The sequence below is a fragment of the Phoenix dactylifera genome, chromosome 12 (genome assembly GCF_009389715.1).
Source record: "Phoenix dactylifera cultivar Barhee BC4 chromosome 12, palm_55x_up_171113_PBpolish2nd_filt_p, whole genome shotgun sequence".
Taxonomy (NCBI): domain Eukaryota; kingdom Viridiplantae; phylum Streptophyta; class Magnoliopsida; order Arecales; family Arecaceae; genus Phoenix; species Phoenix dactylifera.
This window is the reverse complement of record NC_052403.1, coordinates 8806867-8826206: the sequence shown is the minus strand read 5'-3', so window position 1 is coordinate 8826206 and position 19340 is coordinate 8806867. Positions and strand designations below refer to the sequence as shown.

The 19340-nt window shown below is 37.8% G+C and overlaps 1 protein-coding gene across 1 annotated transcript; it reads right to left on the bottom strand.

The window, feature by feature from the left end:
- Positions 1 to 6997: 6997 nt before the first annotated feature.
- LOC103723340 (8-hydroxygeraniol dehydrogenase-like) lies at positions 6998 to 11522 on the bottom strand. Its single transcript, XM_008814227.3, has 5 exons — positions 11379 to 11522; positions 9846 to 9959; positions 7796 to 8309; positions 7543 to 7696; positions 6998 to 7433 (listed from the first exon to the last, which is right to left on the bottom strand). The coding sequence occupies exons 1-5, from the start codon at positions 11501 to 11503 to the stop codon at positions 7231 to 7233; spliced, it is 1110 nt and encodes a 369-aa protein (XP_008812449.1). The 5' UTR covers positions 11504 to 11522; the 3' UTR covers positions 6998 to 7230.
- Positions 11523 to 19340: the final 7818 nt, after the last annotated feature.

Here is a 19340-nt window from a genome sequence, read left to right as displayed (position 1 = left end):
TGCACACTTGTAAAATTAACAGTAAAGCTTTTGCTATATTCACATACCTCTACTCGAGCAGCTTCAAGTATCTGCATACAATTGGCTTTTACATAAAAATTAAATTTTCATTCATAGAATCTTCTAAAAGCTCGAACTTTGGAGTTGCTTCAAAATCATTGGTATACTAAAAAAATCTTCTCGAGTACCAAGGCATAACATGAATCATCTCCACCAAGCATGTCTTGTTTCTGTTTGATCACTAAAACTACTTCAAAATTAGTCAGCTTTTCAACCTCATGGCTAACTAAATCTCTATAAATATCCATATCTTGATAGCTTCAGCACAAAACTCTTCTGCATTATTTGATTTCTCATTATGGATCTCTATAGATGGATCAACTGTAGCATCCTTTGACTCTTCCTGAGCAACTTCAATAATGATATCTTCTGAACTTGATATAGCATCCATGTGATCAAGCTGCTCCTATTCTAGATTTTCTTTTAGACCTGATTGACCCTCAGACTGATCAATTTTGCTATGCTTAGAATCTTCAAAATATGAACCAGTCTCTAACTGATCAAGCTTCTGCTATTTCAAATTTTTATCTTTAAACCAATTCTGATCTTCTTCCAAATTTTTAGAAAGATCTAGAACCAAAATCCACTCTTCAGGTAACTTTTGGATAATATTTCTCACCTTGTTAGAATTGGAGTGGACAACCGCAAGAATATCTCACACTTGTTTTGGCTCTTTGTATATCCTAGATGTAGAGATAATTTTTTTTTATCAACTGAAATTTGAATAATCCACATCGCCTTTCTAGATTTCAGATTCTACTTTCTTCTCGCAACCTCGTCGTTTAGAGTATCTATCAACATCATCTTTGACTCATCCAAGATATCCTATAAATCTTGTCCTTTCAAATAAGACTTGACAATAGCCTTCCAAATTAGATAACTGGTGTTCTTAGATTTATGGAGAGAAGTGGTAATAGCAAAAGCTTTCATATTAATGTTGGTTAGGTTAAACATGTTGAACTCATAGAGAGATAAGATAGTAGCATCAACCATAATGATTCATCTTTTGAATCACCAAACAAGAGTCCATATGCTTGCACTACTGCACAACGAATTTTTGGAAGATCTTCAACCACGTTGAGTTACGAACACACGAACCACCAACAATCAAGTCGCCGCTCCAAAACTAAGCTTTGAAAAAAATTGAATGAAGCTGCAAACTGCTCAACCACTATCCAATCTGGCTATGATACCATGTAGAATGGCAGGCTACGCAGAGTAGATCGACCGTGCTGGCCCAAGATTTAGAACAAATGCCAAACAAAAAATAAAAAAGAGACTCTCAAAGAAAAATACTTAGGAAAGAGAAAAAATACTTTATTAAAAAAAAATAGCTACACGAAAAAGCTCTCTCTCATTCCTCATTAAGAAGAATAACTCTCACTCTCTCCTTTTCTCTCTTTTCTCACACCACCCTCCTTTTCTCAAGCCACTCTTTTTTCTCTAGCCACACCAAAGGTCTCTTTTTAGATAGAGTTGGATGTTTGATTACTACTCAAATTAAACATCCACTAAAAAATAAGACTTATCAATACTAAAGGATAAGGATAAGACTTATCACTACTAATAGATAACGATAAGACTTATTACTACTAAAGGATAAAGATAAAACTTATCATTACTAAAAAATTTTTTGTAGAATAAATTAGCAATGATTCTTAATAATCATTTGGCAAACTAATTGCACTTATCTAAATACAAGCATATTAGGAATGGCTGATCTCAAATATGCTGAAACTTAGAATCAACCAAATAGGTACTCTTGTTCATTAGCTTGAATCAAGTGGCAATTTTTGACGCATGAAATTGCTCTCCGTTATTTCGTACAAATCACAAACATACTCAAGCCCCTTCATCGATTCAGCAGTGGAGTCACTCTACCAGATTAACTTTGACTTTACAAAATAGATGAAAAGAGTTTATTCCCAAAGGCATATAGGATTGTGGCACCACCTTTTATGTACTTCAAAATCTTGGGTTAGAAAAAGGAGACCAGAACATTATGAAAACAATATGATGGTATCAAAAGTTTCAAATATTGACATTCTTTACTTCGATCCTGAACGGGGAAAATAGGGTACTATTAGTTCAATCTAATCCATTATCAAGAGCTGATCTTGTTATTGTTGTAGAATACTTGTTTTCATGTATACAAATGCTGAACTTTGATAGAACTTGATAGCATTTGAATTATTTATAGTTATAGCTGATATTAAATGATACTATAAAAAATTAGCTATCACAGCTTTTTAGTTATTATAATCCATAACATTGTTATATTACATTTCAAGAACAGCTGAAACAAAGGAGAAAAAAATCATATCCTGAGCATCGCACAAGTTATATGTTAATTTACTTCTAGTTTGGAAACTATGTATAGAAGGTGGGATAAGGCATTTATCCTATCTTATCTCTGGGATAAATGCCCAATAAGTGAAATTATGGGATCCCCAACAATGCGAACTATGAATTAACCAGGGATTAGTGGTTCCCTAGGGTTCTTAGAATTTCACTATCCCTACATTTTATCCATGCTTGGTTAGTGCAATACAAAAATAATAAAAACAATGGCATAGTTGTCGTTTTATATAAATAATAACATTGCATATGTACTATAATACTAGGAAATGATCAAATGAGGATTAAAAAACTTTATTCCAAATGCAATTTTGAATTATCATTCCAAAACTGTCCGCATCTATTGGAGATAACAAGTTATCCCCTAATCTCTTATCCTGCTTGCGAACTAGCCTAAGAGTATGCATGTTTAGAGTCTTTTTTATGTCATCTAATTTAAAGTGTTTAAATATACACTATGATTTCTCAAAAACCACTTTCACAATATCATATTTCCCCTTGATAGCTCATGTGGGGAACTGGCATCCAAATAGGCCTTAGATTGTAAATGTCTCTACTATATTGACTCCAACAGTCCCCTAATTTCTCCTAGATTTCTAGGATTACAGCCACCCCATGCTCCTTAATGCTCGTGAAATTGGGCTTGTAGGCTTGGAGCCCAAGGCCAATTATGCTATGTGGCATGAGGGAAGCAGGGAAGACTCCCAACCCGAGTCTTCTTCTTCCCCCGATCTCGCCGGACTTTGAGAGTCCTAAGCTGATCCAAACACTGGATAAGCTCTAGGATCTCATCTATTAAAGATCCTTCTCCAACAATCATCATCGATCCCAATAATTCTTCTCTGAGTTCTCCCTCGATTCTCTGCCGAAATAGTCATTAGACCACCTCGTCGGACCGAGGTAATCACCCAATGCCTTTTTCTCTTTCTTTTTTTGGTTTTCTAGCCGATGATCCATCTTGATTCAAGCCGGCAAGTTGCCGGAATCCCCTTGAAGCAGGGGTGCCTTGTTTCGGTCACCTTCTTCCTTGTTCACCATCGCCGGTCGTTGGAATAGGCCAAGCTTCACCGTCTCCCAAGATCTCTGAGATAGTGGCCGTCAGTTAGGAAGATGAACCATGATCTAGGCCGAGTTGTTGTGGATATCCCATGCTTCATCTTGATTTTTCTCTCCTTTTTTCTGCACCGGCCGACCACCGTTGCCAATGATGCTTTGGTGGAGGGACCGCCCTTAGCCGCCACCACCAGAGCTCGACCAGCCTAGCTGCTGCCGTTCCTGATTCAAAGAAAAGGAGGAAAAGATGGGCTCTTCCCCTATATTGGGGAAGAAGAAGAGAGCCACTCTCTTCTTTCTCTCCTCTTTCTTCTCTTCTCTTCCCTCTTCCTCTTCTCTCTCTTCTTCCTCTCTCTATGTATGCTTCTAAGTGGACCCAATAGAGAATCCCTCCCTCTCCTTTGTTCCTCTCCATGTTCCTTGGTTAACCCCATGGCAGATCTTGGACTGACATTACGAATGCCCCATGTAGCCGTGCAGCATATATATGCCCCCCTCCCACCATGGTATTTGTTGAGCATGTTTGAATTTCATCATCATTATCATCATCAATTTTTATTGAGCTATCTATATTATAGCCCGATTCTTGTTCATGAGTTGACTTGTAAGACTGCTCGGATTCGATCCATCCGAACACCAAGATGTTACTACCTGGTTGGCCCTATCCTTCTTCCACTCCGGTCTTTGTCACTCATCTAACAATTTGACATTTTACTCTTGCTTTGATTGGAGATCGATTTTTTTCTTGATCAGATGAATTGTTATACACCATGCTTACTGAATCTGGCTGGTGCCAGCCAATGACTTTGTCTTTCTTTCTATGTAAATCTGTTTTTATGGTCAGCATTGGTCTTGTATAGGGGTGCAGTCATCTAGATTAAAAAAAAGCCCAAAAAGATTTTATGCTCTATTTCTTTAATCATGGTAGAACTCTAATTTCTTAATTATTTATTTAATCTCGAAGTATGTAGGATAGGAATATTAGATTTAAGAGTAATTTGGATATTAGATCTTTATTTTATTTTATTTTTGCTTTGGCGGGTTTTTCATACAATGCATGTACGAATACACCCAATAAAATCAAAAAACACAATCTCCCGGAGTGCTCGTGGCAGCTCCTCCTCTCCTGACCATAGGATGTACCCTGAGTGGTGAGCTGCGTAGGCAGCCACCCAATCAGTGGCCCCATTGGCCTCTTTAAATACATGCATGTCTTGGAAGGCTACCCCACCCGCGTCATCATTTCTATATCCCGGATCAGGGGGTGGTCCGTGCTCTCATCCCTCGGACCCCCTGAATCTACTTGATAATCGTGGCCGAATCGTCCTCTAGGATAATCGAACTGGCCTGCAACACCTGCTGCGCATGTCGAAGACTTGCCTAAGCAGCCCGCAACTTTATCCCGAAAACCGATGCGTCAAACACTTGGCAGCCGCCTGCTGCCACCATCCTAGAGTGCGGGTCTCGTATAACAAAGCCCGCACCTCCTCGCGCACCTCCATCCAGCATAGACCCGTCAAAGTTGACCTTAAAGAAGCTTGAGATGGGGGCTCCCAGGTGAAGAACACCGTCTGAGGAGCTGTCCGAGCAGAGAGGGAACCCCAGGTGTCCCGAGCTGTCAAAAGTCTATCTGAAGAGAAAGTGGGCTCGATCTCCGTCGCCTGCACTCGAGTGAACTCAACAACAAACCTCGGAGTCATCCTGCGCTCTCCTCTGCCCCACACGTCCCGCACTCTGCGAGGATCCCCAAGCCACGTCTGCTCAACACTGCTGTCGTCGGAAGGCGGTCCCACGTCACCTTCCATAAGAAAAGTGCTGCCCTTGGGTGAAGCTCGGACCTCTAGATCTAAGTGCAGTCCAGCCCTGGCTCGTGCTCCCGCTGGATAACACGGAAGAGATCTTCCAATCTGACACTGGTCCTGCACGAGATACCCCAAACTCTGACATCTGGCCCCGTGCATCCCGGTACCGGAAGGGACCGGATCCTCTCAGCAAGATGTACCCCGAACTGCTATCACAATCGCACACCTGCAGCCCCTCCACTACCTCAGTATCAACCATGGTCGGCCAACTCCTCAGGGGAAGGGTATCCACCCACGGATCGCCGGTCACATCAATACTCCACCCATTGCCTATCAACCATCTGGTGTTTGCCGTCGCAGCCGACAAGTACCTCCCAATCTCGCGCCACATGAAGGAGACTCTACGACCACTTCGTACCACCCCCTTTGAGCTTCTTAGAGCTTCAAAATTAAGAAACTAGTAATGATATATTTATTTCTTATGCATCGGATCTTATCAGAACTCGACAATTAAGCATACTTGGGCGATATTAGTATGAGGATGGGTGACCTCCTAGAAAGTCCTCATGTTGTACCCTTTTTGTTTTGATTTTCTAGGGCCCTGCCCTTAGGAGTATGCTGTCGTGTCACGTGGCCTGATCTAAGTGTCAGGTTTGGGGCGTGACAGAAGTAGTATCGGAGCATGAGTTTAAGATTATTGGAGATTGTGATAGATATAGATCAAATATTAATATTATGATCACTTGGGACATAACAAAAGTAGTAGAAATAAATTTTGAGCTTAGGTGCATGATCACCATGCATTGTGATAAAATGCATGCATTGGGTTTGGTATACGATGAGTACGGAAGGACTAGATGATTTATATCTCTTATCATGATAAGAAAGGTTTAATCTAAGTTGGTTATACGTGTTTATTTGTTTATACGTTGTTTAAATCACTTGGAAGTTCAAACTTGATATGGATGTAAATATGATAGCACTTTTAGCTTTGCTGCTAATTATTAGAGTAGAATTTTTCTATCTTTCATGTTGTTGGAGTGAGCTAAGAAATTTTTTTTAGAAGTTTCGAATACTATAAATAGGTGTATTTCCTATTAATGTATTTGATTTTATTTTGAGGCCTAACATATTCTCTAGAGTCCTACCTTAGAGAGTGTGCAGTCATTGTGATCGACCTGGATGATGGGTTTGGGTTTGAGGTGTGACATAATAAGAGGACGAATCAAGGGATGACACTCTTCTGAATTAAACCCCGTCCCCTTGCCTTAAGTGATAAGGCATTGAAGCATTGGATGGTGACACAATTGGTACTATAAAGTACAATAATGGCTAGCTGGATCTTTTTCCAACAAAGATACTCGACATAATATTGGTAACAATAATTTGCTCTTGCTAATGACACTTCATGATAATCTACTTTGACCAACTATAACAAATCAACCTGGTTCAGCCAATTTGCTGCACAAACAATGCTTCATTTGTGGAAAATCTGCCACAATATCTAACACATATTACCAAAGTACGCCTTCTCGGTATCGGATTCCATATAGGTGCCACTTTGTTGCTATGTCAGTGCTCCACCTGTTACAAGAACTAGTTCGGCATACCAAGTGTCGGTATGTCTTCCATATCGCATACTAGTACTCAACCGTTAATGGTATTGCATATACCACCGAGCATGTGTTATATGGTCATCAAGACATGTTGAACTATATAGCATATGCTTAAAGATTATTTAATTTTCCATGCTTTGGCGAGCATCAGCCTCATATTATATTTTGTACTGATGAGCACCTGATAGCGCTTCTTCAAAGTCTGAGAAGAAAATACTTGGAATTATGCCCTAAAGAGTACAACTCGGGGATTGGACAATCTAAGGACCAATTATTGGAAATCAACATAAAACGACAACCATAGTTGCAAATGTTGGTGTAGGAGTCCATGGGACTCAAAACTAAGCAGCAGTTAAGCTGTTGGCTACATTGATGACGAATCGATATTTGATATCTGCCTTGGCAAGCCGCTCCATTGCCTTATTCACATAATCCATATCAATGAGCTCAATCTCTGCTGTTATATTGTTCTTTCCAGCAAAGTCTATCATCTCCTGCGTATCCTTTATTCCTCCAATGCAACTGCCTGCCACGAACTTCCCACCTGTTCACAGGTCAACGTAATTCCCCTCATCAAACTCACATCAGATGAAACGAAAGAAACCAGTAATCTTGCATCATATTTAAGCGAAGCTGGCGGCTTGTATACTTACCCCCAACCAAAGGAAAAATTGGTAGCTCCAATGGCTTCTCCGGCAAACCGACCATGATCATCTTCCCATGGGCCTTCAGCAGTAAGAGCAATGGCATGAGGGAATGGTCTGCAGACACAGTGTTGATAATGCCATCCATGGTGCCCATAGCAGCCTAACAGCACAATGACAACACATATGAATGACAGATAGAGAGGAGAACATGAGGCAGCAGGAGAAATCATGTATGTTTAAGTCTGCATTCATTTCATACCTTCATTTGCTCAGTGTTACTGCTGACCAAGAAAAAGTCAGCACCCAACCTTTCAATTGCTTCCTTCTCTTTGCGCTGGGATGAGCTGATCACTGTGACCTTCATCCCAAGGGCCTTACCAAACTTCACAGCCACATGGCCAAGGCCACCAAGACCAACCACCCCAAGATGCTTTCCTGCTTCGTTGAGTCCGAAATATTTCATCGGGCTGTACACCGTGATCCCTGCGCATAGCAGCGGTGCACCCTTGTCTAGGGGCAAATTTTCAGGGAACCGAATGACGAAGTGCTCATTAACGACGATCATATCAGAAAAACCTCCAAATGTCTTCGTTCCATCAGTGTCGATGGAATTGTAAGTAAGTATCATTCTAGGACAGTAGTTCTCAAATCCCTGTTTGCAGCTGTCACAGGAGTGGCAAGAATTAACCATGCACCCTACCCCCACCTTGTCTCCGACCTTGAACTTCCGCACCTTGCGCCCTACCTCAGTAATGATGCCCGCAATCTCATGCCTGCAAAAGAACAACCCATGTGCAGTTCTTTATAGTAAACCACCAAAGCTTCGTGCTTTTCAGGGCTATGGCTGATATTAGGAATTTGCTTGATATATTGGTGGGAGTTGATTTGTACTTCTTCATGAATGTGTTGGAGAGTGAAGCAATTTTGAGTACTTCTGCTCCTCTAAGCACTACTCTGTTTTGATGAGAACTTTCCCAGTCATTCAGGTTTAATTTCTAGGCCTCATAACTGACAAATTTAGCGAACTGAGAGTTTGAGAAACTCATTAACCACTATTACCTACTAACAAGTGAAAAAAATACTAAGCCTATCCAACTGTATTCAACCTGAATTAGGATAACAAATGAATAATGATTACTGTTTCCTGACACTCGAGGTCTTATTTTCTTGGGCAAAGATTGAAAAGTAGTTTGATGTCCATGCATGTCCACAGCCAAAACAATGTTTTATGTAATAATAAGATACAATCGCCGAGAAGCCACTTCACCATCCTGCTTTATAATGGATTGTGGAGACATAATTCGGAGCAAGCTTTTGTTATCCACTGTGTCATGCAGTAAAAACCCTTGAGTTAGAATTGGCACTAGAATTAGTTTTCCAATAGATTCGAGCAATATGCTGAAAGCACTGGTTAAGACCAGGCTGGCAGTAAGTAAATAAATAATTTCTCCATTATTTAAGCAAGTTGGAGAAGATAGTTAGATCTTGCAACTTTATCATCAAGAGAAGAATGCTAACAGTTTTGGGAGTAGTTCCAAAATTGCAGGCTTTTATATTCTTTAAATTCATTTTAAGGAGTCATAAGAGAATAGCAGGCTAGATCAAAACATGAACCGGATGAAAAAGTTCTGCCTTAAAAATTTTCATTCGTAGTTTGAGAAAAGGAAAACGAGAAAAGAGTTCACCGAAAAGAAAACAGACAAAAAGGCTTCCCACTCCAAAGGTAATCGTGAAAATGCAGTTCCATCAGTTGTTGTTCCAAGGCAGGGGAAAAAAGAGTAAAAGAGTTCAGTCATGTCATGTTCTCCCTGACCAAAAACTTACAAGCAGTCAAATTTGCCTGCACCTCGTAAACTACTCAGGATTTACGCGTTTGTATGAGTAGGGACATGGACCAAATGGGAAGTAAAATTTATAAATTAAAACGAGGTTTACGCCCAGCTCCTGGAGCTAGTAATAACAGCCGAAACTACAAGCGAACTTTTGATCAGTTTTCCTGAGAAAACAGTAACATGAGTAGTAAAGAGCGAATAAAGTCTACAGAACTGAAAATATAGCAAATAGAATTCCAATCAGAAAGTGAGTTTCTTCATTAAAAAGTCATCCATGTTATTCTTTTAATGTGTTCAGAAAAAATTACCAACTTTGGACAGAAGATCACCAGCTGCAAAAGGATCATAAAGCAGACATACATGAAATATTTTGCAGCAGGTGGTCATGGTCCTCAGCCACAAACAGCCAGCACAGAAGCCTGAATACAATATTACTTTGGAAATATGAAAAGCTTCATGGTGTTAAAAGTTGCATACCCTGGAATAATTGGGAAGATGGTATTTTTCCATTCATTCTTAATGCTGTGAAGGTCGGAGTGGCAGATCCCACAGAACAGTATCTTAATGGTGACATCACAATCTCCATTATTCCTGCAGACCATTAAATATATCACTATTAACTACTCATTCACACATTTATTAAATATAATTCGAGGTTCCATTCATAAAAAATACAAATTTGTGAGCAACCACAACATTGATGGAAGATTAAAAATCATCAACTCCTGACAGTTCAAATATTTAGTAGGCCACATAATAAAATGGCAAGGTCGCCAAAATTTCAACAAAGAGTTTCACCTGCAATAACTAACTTTTAAAGACATTACTCAGATAAAATACTGAATAACGAGGATCATGGAAAACTAATTTCTTTTTTGTGCTGCAGTGATTTTGCTGAGCTTTGTCCTACGGTTCCAAAAGTCACAAAGACCATCAATCATCAACTCAACTATGGGAATTAAATTTGGCAGCCCAAATTCAGAGCAAATTAAGGTGCGGTCTGTGGATACATGGACCTTAAAAGAATAAACAGAATATATATACAGTTATCCATGAGGTGGTCCACAATTAAAAACAATTAATTCAAGGTCCTGAGTTATTACAAAGATCCATGGATTAGTTAACATTTAATTCAAGGAGTGTTGATGTTATGTTTCACAATTAGTTGCATAACGTAGTAAATATAGTGCAACTTGATCAATCTATCCTGCACACAACCTACTCAAAGCAAATATTCAATGGGCTCAACCAAATTTCCATGGGCTCAACCAAATTACCCAACTCAAAAATAAAATAAGCAAGATATTTCCTAACCTAGGTATAGGGCCCTACATATTAACATCTACTAAATAAAGCCAATAACCAGCATTTAGAGTTCTATACCAAAATATGCAAAATATATATTAAAAACAATATTTAAGGGAAATAATCATGCATTCACTAAAGCGGGTGCGAGTCAACGCGCATTAAATAACAAGAGGACAATCGCAAACGGACCCACAAAAGAACCGACCAACCTACGCCTAGGAGTTGCCTTTCTTTTAGATAAGCGGCGACTCGGGGTTGTTCGATAGTAAATTAGAAGCTCGTTCCCAAGAGGAAAAAAATTCTGTTCCCATGCAGGGAGCAGTCGTGAGACTGGCGAGAGAGGATAATGCCTATCTCTTCTATACAAAAATAGGCATGTTTAAATCAAAAACAACCCAAATAATTACAAAGGAAAAAAAATGTACAGAGAAAACGAAGATTTACGCTTATTTTTCAAAAAGAAAACAAGAAAAAGGAAAAAGGAAAAGAACAAGAAATGATACAGCTATAAGGACCGACCAACTATTTTTAGAGGAAAAAAACAAGAATCACGGAGATCAACAACTATAAGAGATAGGACTCAAAGAGACCAAAAGAACAAAGAGATTGTGAAAGAAAAAACAAATCCAAAGGAAAAGAATCTTAGGAGAATGCCGGCATTGGAGGAGAGATCAGAGAAAGATGGAACAAAAAAAAGAAGACCTCCGGGAGAAGGGCAAGGGGGAGAGAACGCCGGAGTCGTCCCGCGCGGCCCACCCGATGGCCTTCCGGGGGTGCTCCGTCTCCGGCGATCCCTTCACCCCGTACTCCGTCGCAACCGCTGCCATTGTCCTTCCCGCCTCCTCCTCTTTTAATCCTCCTCCCCGGCGATCGATCTCAGAAAAAATAGAAGAAAAGACTCGCTCAGCCGGAAACGGCTAGAGACCCGCTCCTTTAAAAGAACAAGCGAAGCGGCGAGAGAGCGGACTTGAAAATTTCTAGAAATCCGTGGAAGTCTGGTGCACCAGAGGAACGTGTGCCGCTGTTAGTTGGCGTTTCACACGTCCGTATGTAGCTTTTCGTCAAATGGACGGTGATGATGAGTGGAGTGCATGGAACATTCGGTGGGCCGCAGGAATGTGGCGGAGTAGTTGGGATTTTGGTTCGGGTCTCTTGAGCGGAGGAGGAACACGGTCATTTGGCGCTGCAAAAGAAATAAAATGTCCACCATGCGCTTGATAAACTCTTAGGTAGTGTTATTGGATCACCAAGATGATCTTAGATTGTCGATATTTTTATCGTAGATTAATCTGATTTCTTGATGATCTAAGATTACCGTATTTGATATGATATATTTTAATGATTAAAGATCTTAGATATCCACTAGTAACATGTTTGGTATATTATGGTAATTCAAGAGACTATATAATAGTAAAATTGCCCCTGATATATTCCATAAAATAGATTTATTAATCATATAAAATATATTATAATAGGCTATTAATATTTTTGGCAATATATTAATCATTAATATATACCGCATAAATATAATTGTTAATTTTATAAGTTGTTAATCTTATAAAAATATATTAGTTGCTATTTTATAATTAATATTTTCGATTATATTTATAATATATTATTATTTTAATGCTAATTTTTATTAGGAAAATAAGGTAAATAAAATAATTTATCAAATAATTTCATAATATAAAATAAAATAGAATAAATAATTCTATTATAATTTAAAATTTTAATTAAACAATAATATAATAATAATATGATTTATATTAATATAATATATATCAAAATATATTATGTAAAATCAATATAATATATATAATATTGATATAATATATTACGTATATTGTATACCAATTTTTTTCACTAGACTGAAGATCATTTTTGTTCTCAAATTTTTGCTCAGGATCGCTGTTTGGAGGTGATCTTAGATATCTGACCTAAAGGATGAGCTTTCCATCACCAAGTTGGATGGTGACTTAAGGAGTGGAAGCAATTTAGGATTATTGCTACATAGGATCACTATTGTGCAACCAAACGTGGTGATCTCATCATCTCCACCTATATAATCTTTGATTTTGGGATGATCATCCTATACCAAATATTCTCTTAGAATCTTTCATTCTTGGTCTCTACTCTCTAGCTAGTCCCCACCCTTCTATCTCTCTCTTCTTTTGCACATGCTCCATCAACCTCACATAGATTTTGATGTGCGAAATTACCCTAGATGAAATCGGAGGATTAACTGGAGGTAAGTGGTTGGGCCATGTTACATTTGATCTCAAAGTAGTTTGGACCTAGCAAATGTTCATCAACGACTCTGCTACTCTACTATTCTATTAATTGATTTTTTTTTTAATGAGCAACAAGATGTGGACACCATCTCCTTCAAGATTTGCGCCTGGATTTCTTCCAAGTTGAGATTGATACCAGCTAGCCAAATTAAAGGTAGCTAGTAATGGACCATTTCTTTAATGAATAACTAAAAGTTACTGGCTCTATGGACATCACCTATCAAGGCTGCATTTGGAAGTGAAATGAGAGGCGATAAAGTCTCTTAATCCACTTAGATCCTGTTTGGATGCTGGTTATATCATGGCTTGGAGTAGGTTTAGCAATTTGACCTATGAAACAAAAGCTAAAAATGACATGTTAATTAAACTTAATAAGCCAACATCCCAATCCATTTAATTTGAATAAGCTAAAAATAAAGTTCAAACTAGAGCTCTTTTTTTTTCTCTCTTTATTTTTTCATTTTTTTTCTACAACTTATCCCACTGCCATTATAATATCAACTAAACAATGAAAATCCTAACCCATGGTTATGTGATTTTGGAGAGGTTACTAATAGTTTAATCTATTTACACCCCTGCCCATTTTATCAACAATTCAATGTCCAACAACAACCTTATTCCATCTCTTTTCAACCAAATTAATTATTTGAGGATATGGAATAAACCACTTTTCAAAACGACAGAATGCTTAATTGTAGAATAAATTAACTTGGAGTAAATAGGTTAACTTCGGAATAAACTGCTTTACACTACAAGGTTGAATAGTCTACTCCAGGTTCGGTAAAAAAAGTTTCTTTTAAAGACTTCACAAATGCCTGCTGCGCTCGAAATAAATTAGTTGTCTTTTGGTGTTTAGAGGGTGAAGGTGGAAAAAATGGCTTAGATGGGTTTTTGTTCTACTTAACTCTCTTTTAACTCGCAACAGGAAACATAGACTAAATGTTTCACTTTTTCTCGTTCTAACCTATTTAGCCCACTTAAGCTCCAGGATAACTTACTCTAATAAAAAGATGGAATAATTTAACCCTCTCCTTTCCCCTCCAACTTACTCTTTTGAACTCGATTATTTTAGAATTTTTATTCAACTTCTAAACATAGCCTAAGAGAGTAATCAATAAATGAACTAGATAGCCACCTGTCTAGCTTGTAAGCCTAAGAGATTGATTCAAATTATTTCTGTTCCACTTTATTTTTCATGATTTATTAACTCCAGCAATAAATAAATTATTTGAATTTTTTGTTGTATAAATAAGCAGCTCAACCAAAAAAATGATATCATCAAAATTTCCTTGCTTTTCTTTTATCCAAGAACAAATTTTTTAGTTACAGAAGTATTAAAATGTTACAGCAAAGCTATAATAACTATTATTGTGAGAATACATTAAAATGCCTCTTTTTTATTTCAAAAGAAATATATCTTTCTTAGAGACCATCAAGCATATATCGTTCTCACTATATTTGTTTCTTTTTTTCTTTAAGAGATATAAGTAAAGACAAATCCTATTAGCTATTTTATTTAGTTGTATATTTTGCTCATAAACTTTAAAGAAAGATAAGTGACAATATCAACATGTATTTAACTTAGTTTTGTTTCCATTTCCATGAACTGTCATCTTTGATTTGGTAAATTGCATTTTTAAAAATCAAATTTGGCTTCAAAATATGTAGCTTAGGAAAATAAGAAAAGTTATGAAAATAAGGAAAATTATACAATTATAAGAAAAATTTTGACTTCGACTTTGATTTGATAATTTTCATGTGATGGAGTGGATGCAATTATATTTTTTTAATGTTTTTTACACCTTTTTATTTTAGAAAAGCAATAAAGAAAATTTAAGAGGCTTATATACTTATTTTGAGTTAATAAAATATAAGAAAGAATCATATTCTACCAAGAAAATTCATTTATTTTATTTATATTTGCATTTACGTCCATGCTGTTAATATCTAGTTTGTATCCAAATCTATTCAAAATAAATATAGATGCAAATTTTAGCATCCCACTAACTTTATATGTTTCCGCTTTCGTAATCTTACATTGTTAGTAGCATTATGCAAGATTTGCTTGTAATCTGAGGCTAGAAGAATGGAGGTGATTTTTACAAATGTCATTGGAAAGAAAATATGAAAGGAGATGTTACTTATGTTAGTTTATATGAAGGACTACATGAGAAAAGGGCTCAAATGGTGTACATGGGTATGAGAAGCCTAGGGCAATTTAAGCTTTATGAGGAAAGATATAAAGAAGGACCAACCTACCACCTGAGTCCAGTAGCTCAGACTGTTGGTGCTGCTTATGGCCATCCCAATTAACACCCTAAATGCATTTCAAGTACCATTTTCCACCTCAATTTTTTCTGTCTTGTCTCCTCTTTCTTCATTCTTTTAATAAAGCAGATGGAGCATGTCTGCTCCCTTTTCTTTGAAAAAGAACTATTCAACTACAAATCCAAACTTAGGCATCACTGACAATGCTAATTCGCAAATGGTGATTCTTGTGAGGATGGGCTTTTTGACTTTCTATGCTAATGTATGAAAGATGATGCATGTTGTGACTTGCAATTGACTATGTGCCTATTAGTTACAACACTGCATCTCAAATGTTAAAAAAATCATTTGAGATGATATAGAATGAACCATGAAGTGCATGGAGAGATTGATAGGAATTTGCAGTAGCTACATGACGAGCACTTCCTTAGAATTCTTTTTCATTTCAGTATTGATAAAAGGAAACAAATATACGAGTCCAAAACTTACACAAATATGGTATTGAGCAATATCAACAAAACTAAGACAACCAGGAGACTTAGGGCTCGTTTGATTCGCGGAAAACATTTTCCTTCCTAGGAATATAATTCTTGATAAGCAGATTCCTGGAAAAGTACTTTTGGCATGTTTGATTGACCATGAAAAAGTGACAGATTTCCAAAGTGCTTATGCTTGATTGATCATCCACTTTCCTGAAAGAGTTATGTGTAATTCTTATTCTACCCTTAATAAAAATTAGGTTTTTAATGCCTCTTTAATGCTGAAGTATCTTTTTGGGAAAAAATAAAAATGAAGTAATTTCCGGCTTATAGAAAAGTAACTTTTTCATGAAACGTGGCAATTATATTCCCATGGAAATATAACTTTTCCATCTCTCTCTTTGAAAACTCCAACCAAACAAGAGGCATCTCATTACTTTCCCATTGACCACACTTTTTTCCCTTCTTTTTCCGCGAACCAAACTAGCCCTTAAGCAATTTGGTGGCTAGAGAAATGACAGCTATCATAAAGGAAATGGAAGAGGTTGTTATGCTGAGGGCGGCAGGAGGGGAGGTGCTGGTTTTGTTTTCAGAGGCCGGAGCTCCAGGGAGATGGCTGTCGGATCTTTGACACCTCGGTTCCGGAAGTAGAGTTGCGGGTGGCTTGGACCGGATTGTGCCATGCTCGGCGAGTACTCCATGCTACTTCGATCATACTGGATGGTGATTCAGCCACCATAGTCAGCTGGGTCCAAAAGGGCCTGAGCGGAGGTGGAGGGGTACACCCCTTGCTTCGAGACATCTAGACGATGGTAAGTGATGGAGTGGCCTTTTAGGCTAAACATATGTACCGAGAGGCCAATGAGGCAACGGACTGAGTGGCGGCGTATGTGGCGAGCCACTCAGGAGACACCCTGTGGGTAGGGGAGGAGGATTTACTTAGGGCACGGTATAACTTATTGTTTGCCGACTCTAATGGGTGTATCCGTACTCGTAATATATAAAATATCTGTTTTAGCACAAAAAAAAAAGAAGAAGAAAAAAGTTGTTATACTAGTTTATATTAGAAACTTTTGCGTTCATGTACCAATAAGCCATATATGGTCGAAAGTTTTCTCTAAATTTTTCTGAATTTTGAATAAGGATCTAGTTTTCTCTCTCCTTTCTGTTTAATAGGTCCACTGATAGTAGGGTTTTGGTGCTTATTCCTACGGGTTCGCCTTTCTATCGTTACATTTTTTTTTAATTTTATTTTACCTATTCTTCTTTGTGGGTTGAATTTGTTCGGTTCCATATATTGCTCCTCTGCTGCAAGACCAATGTCTCTCTTGAGGATAACAAACTAGTTTCATGAAGATATTAAACCCAGTCAGTGCTACCTGATACATTTGTCTCACACTACGGATCCACTAGGAGTGAAAGCTTATTGATGTTTTAATTCACTGAAAAGCAAGACAAATGAAACCATCTACTAAAAGACAATTTGATTATAGAATTATGGGGCTGAATTAAATAAAGGAAAATGTTTCTGATGGCATATCAGGTGTCATTCCATCCTAACCTTTCATCTCCAGCCTCAAGATATATATGAACTTGTTTCTTCTTGTACTTTGAGATCAGGAGAGAGATAAAATATATGGTTGCATTGGCTACTTGTCTATGTCATGTCCTTGCTCAAAAAAGAGTTTGGCTTTCTGCAAGCATCAAACGTTTCATTTAGAATCTTGTTATCGTCAGGAAATTAACATGCAGGCCATAATAAATTATCGTTGAATCTGCTGAAATAGACACATTTGAGCCTAGTTTGGCTAAATATATCACAGTTTACCTTCCAATGCTCTCTTAGGCAATCCTCTTTTTAAACTTTAGTTAAATCATGTCTGCACACTCAATCTAGCTACCTGTTTGTACAAGATATGGTAAATGTATTACTAGTCACCATTCTTGATCCAGGAGGGGGAATAACCAATTTGAATGATTGGAGACAACAGTTCATTATAAAAATTTCCCTACTTAGACTTCTGATATAACGAATATTACTACAACTAAAGAAAGTGGGAGAGTGAACTGGGCTTCTTCTAATCATCACACACATCTAATTAGCAACTAGAATATTTTGGATTTCAAGATGAAAAAAATGTCTTTTATGATTAGGGAATACATGGCTTGTTGTAATCATCACACCCATCTAATGAATGGCTCACCATCGTAGTGTGAAGGGGCAAGATTAAAATATTGAAGAACTTGGTGGGATTGTGGCAGTCTTTAGATCTCACAATTCCATTATTTTTTGAGATTTTTTTATGATTAAGCAAAGTGCTAGAGCAGCCAGTTTTTTTAAAGCTTTATACGAGACGTCAAAGTATATGAATGCAAAAGTTTAGCCAAGTCCAGAAAGAAAGGTATAGGGATCCAGACTATTTCAGTCTCCTACCGTGGTTTTCCAACCAGATAACCTCTTTATTTACTTCATTGCGTTAGTTTGCTGCATCCTAAGATTTAAGGGTGACAGCTATCTGCCGCCTAGGGACATTCGGACTATGGTATGTGGAGGGATGGCCGTTCAGGCCAAGCATGTGTATCGTGAGGCTAATGGGGCTGTGGATTGGGTAGCCTCTTATGTAGCTAATCATTCTGGAAAAACCCTATGACTATGACTGGGGGAGGAGGACTTATCGAAAGCGCTTTAGAAATTGTTATCTTTGACTTTTTTGGATATATCCGTACCCGCCATATATGATACATTTGCTTCAGCAAAAAAAATAAAATAAAAAAAATTGTGAACACATGGCTTCCTAAGTTTGCGGCATCTTATAATTTATAAAGACATGGCTTCCAAGTGGTCAGAGCCGTCCTCTCTTTTTAGGAGGTTCTGGCTTTCAAATCCTTCAGGATGCATATAAGTATCTAGGTTTGTATAATTTTGTCTTGAGTGGGTCCCTTCTTATTTCTCAAATATAAGAAAAAAGATTTTTAAGAATAAGGGAGCAAACATAAGACAAGGTTGATGGTTGTTATTTAGCAAGAGGCACCTCAAAGATGGTATCATATTATATCCTACATTATGTGCACCATATGGCTATGCACAATACTAATTATCTTATCTTCTTTTTATGAGCCTCATTTATCGTATGCTCATTTTGGTGATTAGTGCATAAGAAAGAGACGAGTTGATTGGTGTGATCCATAGTTATGTTGGTGCACCTAATGCAGGATATAATTTGCCTTTATAACCAAGGCAAAATTGCAACAAATTTATAGAGATCTTGAGAAGCTAGCTTGTGGGGTCATATAAACCTGTGGGCTGGAACTAACTTTCCCAGGTTAGGCATTTATCTCTAAGTGATAGCCTAGGTTACCAAGGAGCCATGTGGGCCCAAACCACACCTAGAGAGAGAGAGAGAGAGAGAGAGAGAGAGAGAGAGAGAGAGAGACTTCTGGAGTGGGGCACAAGCAACACAAAAGGCAAAACTCTGCTTTTATTTTCTCGAGCACCAAGCAAGAACATATTCCAAAACTAAACAAGAAAAAATGGGAAAATAAATCTAATGAACACTATCATTTGCCTCATAGCCATTACCATCAGAAAAAAAGTTCCACTGCCATCTATCTCCCTGTTCATCACT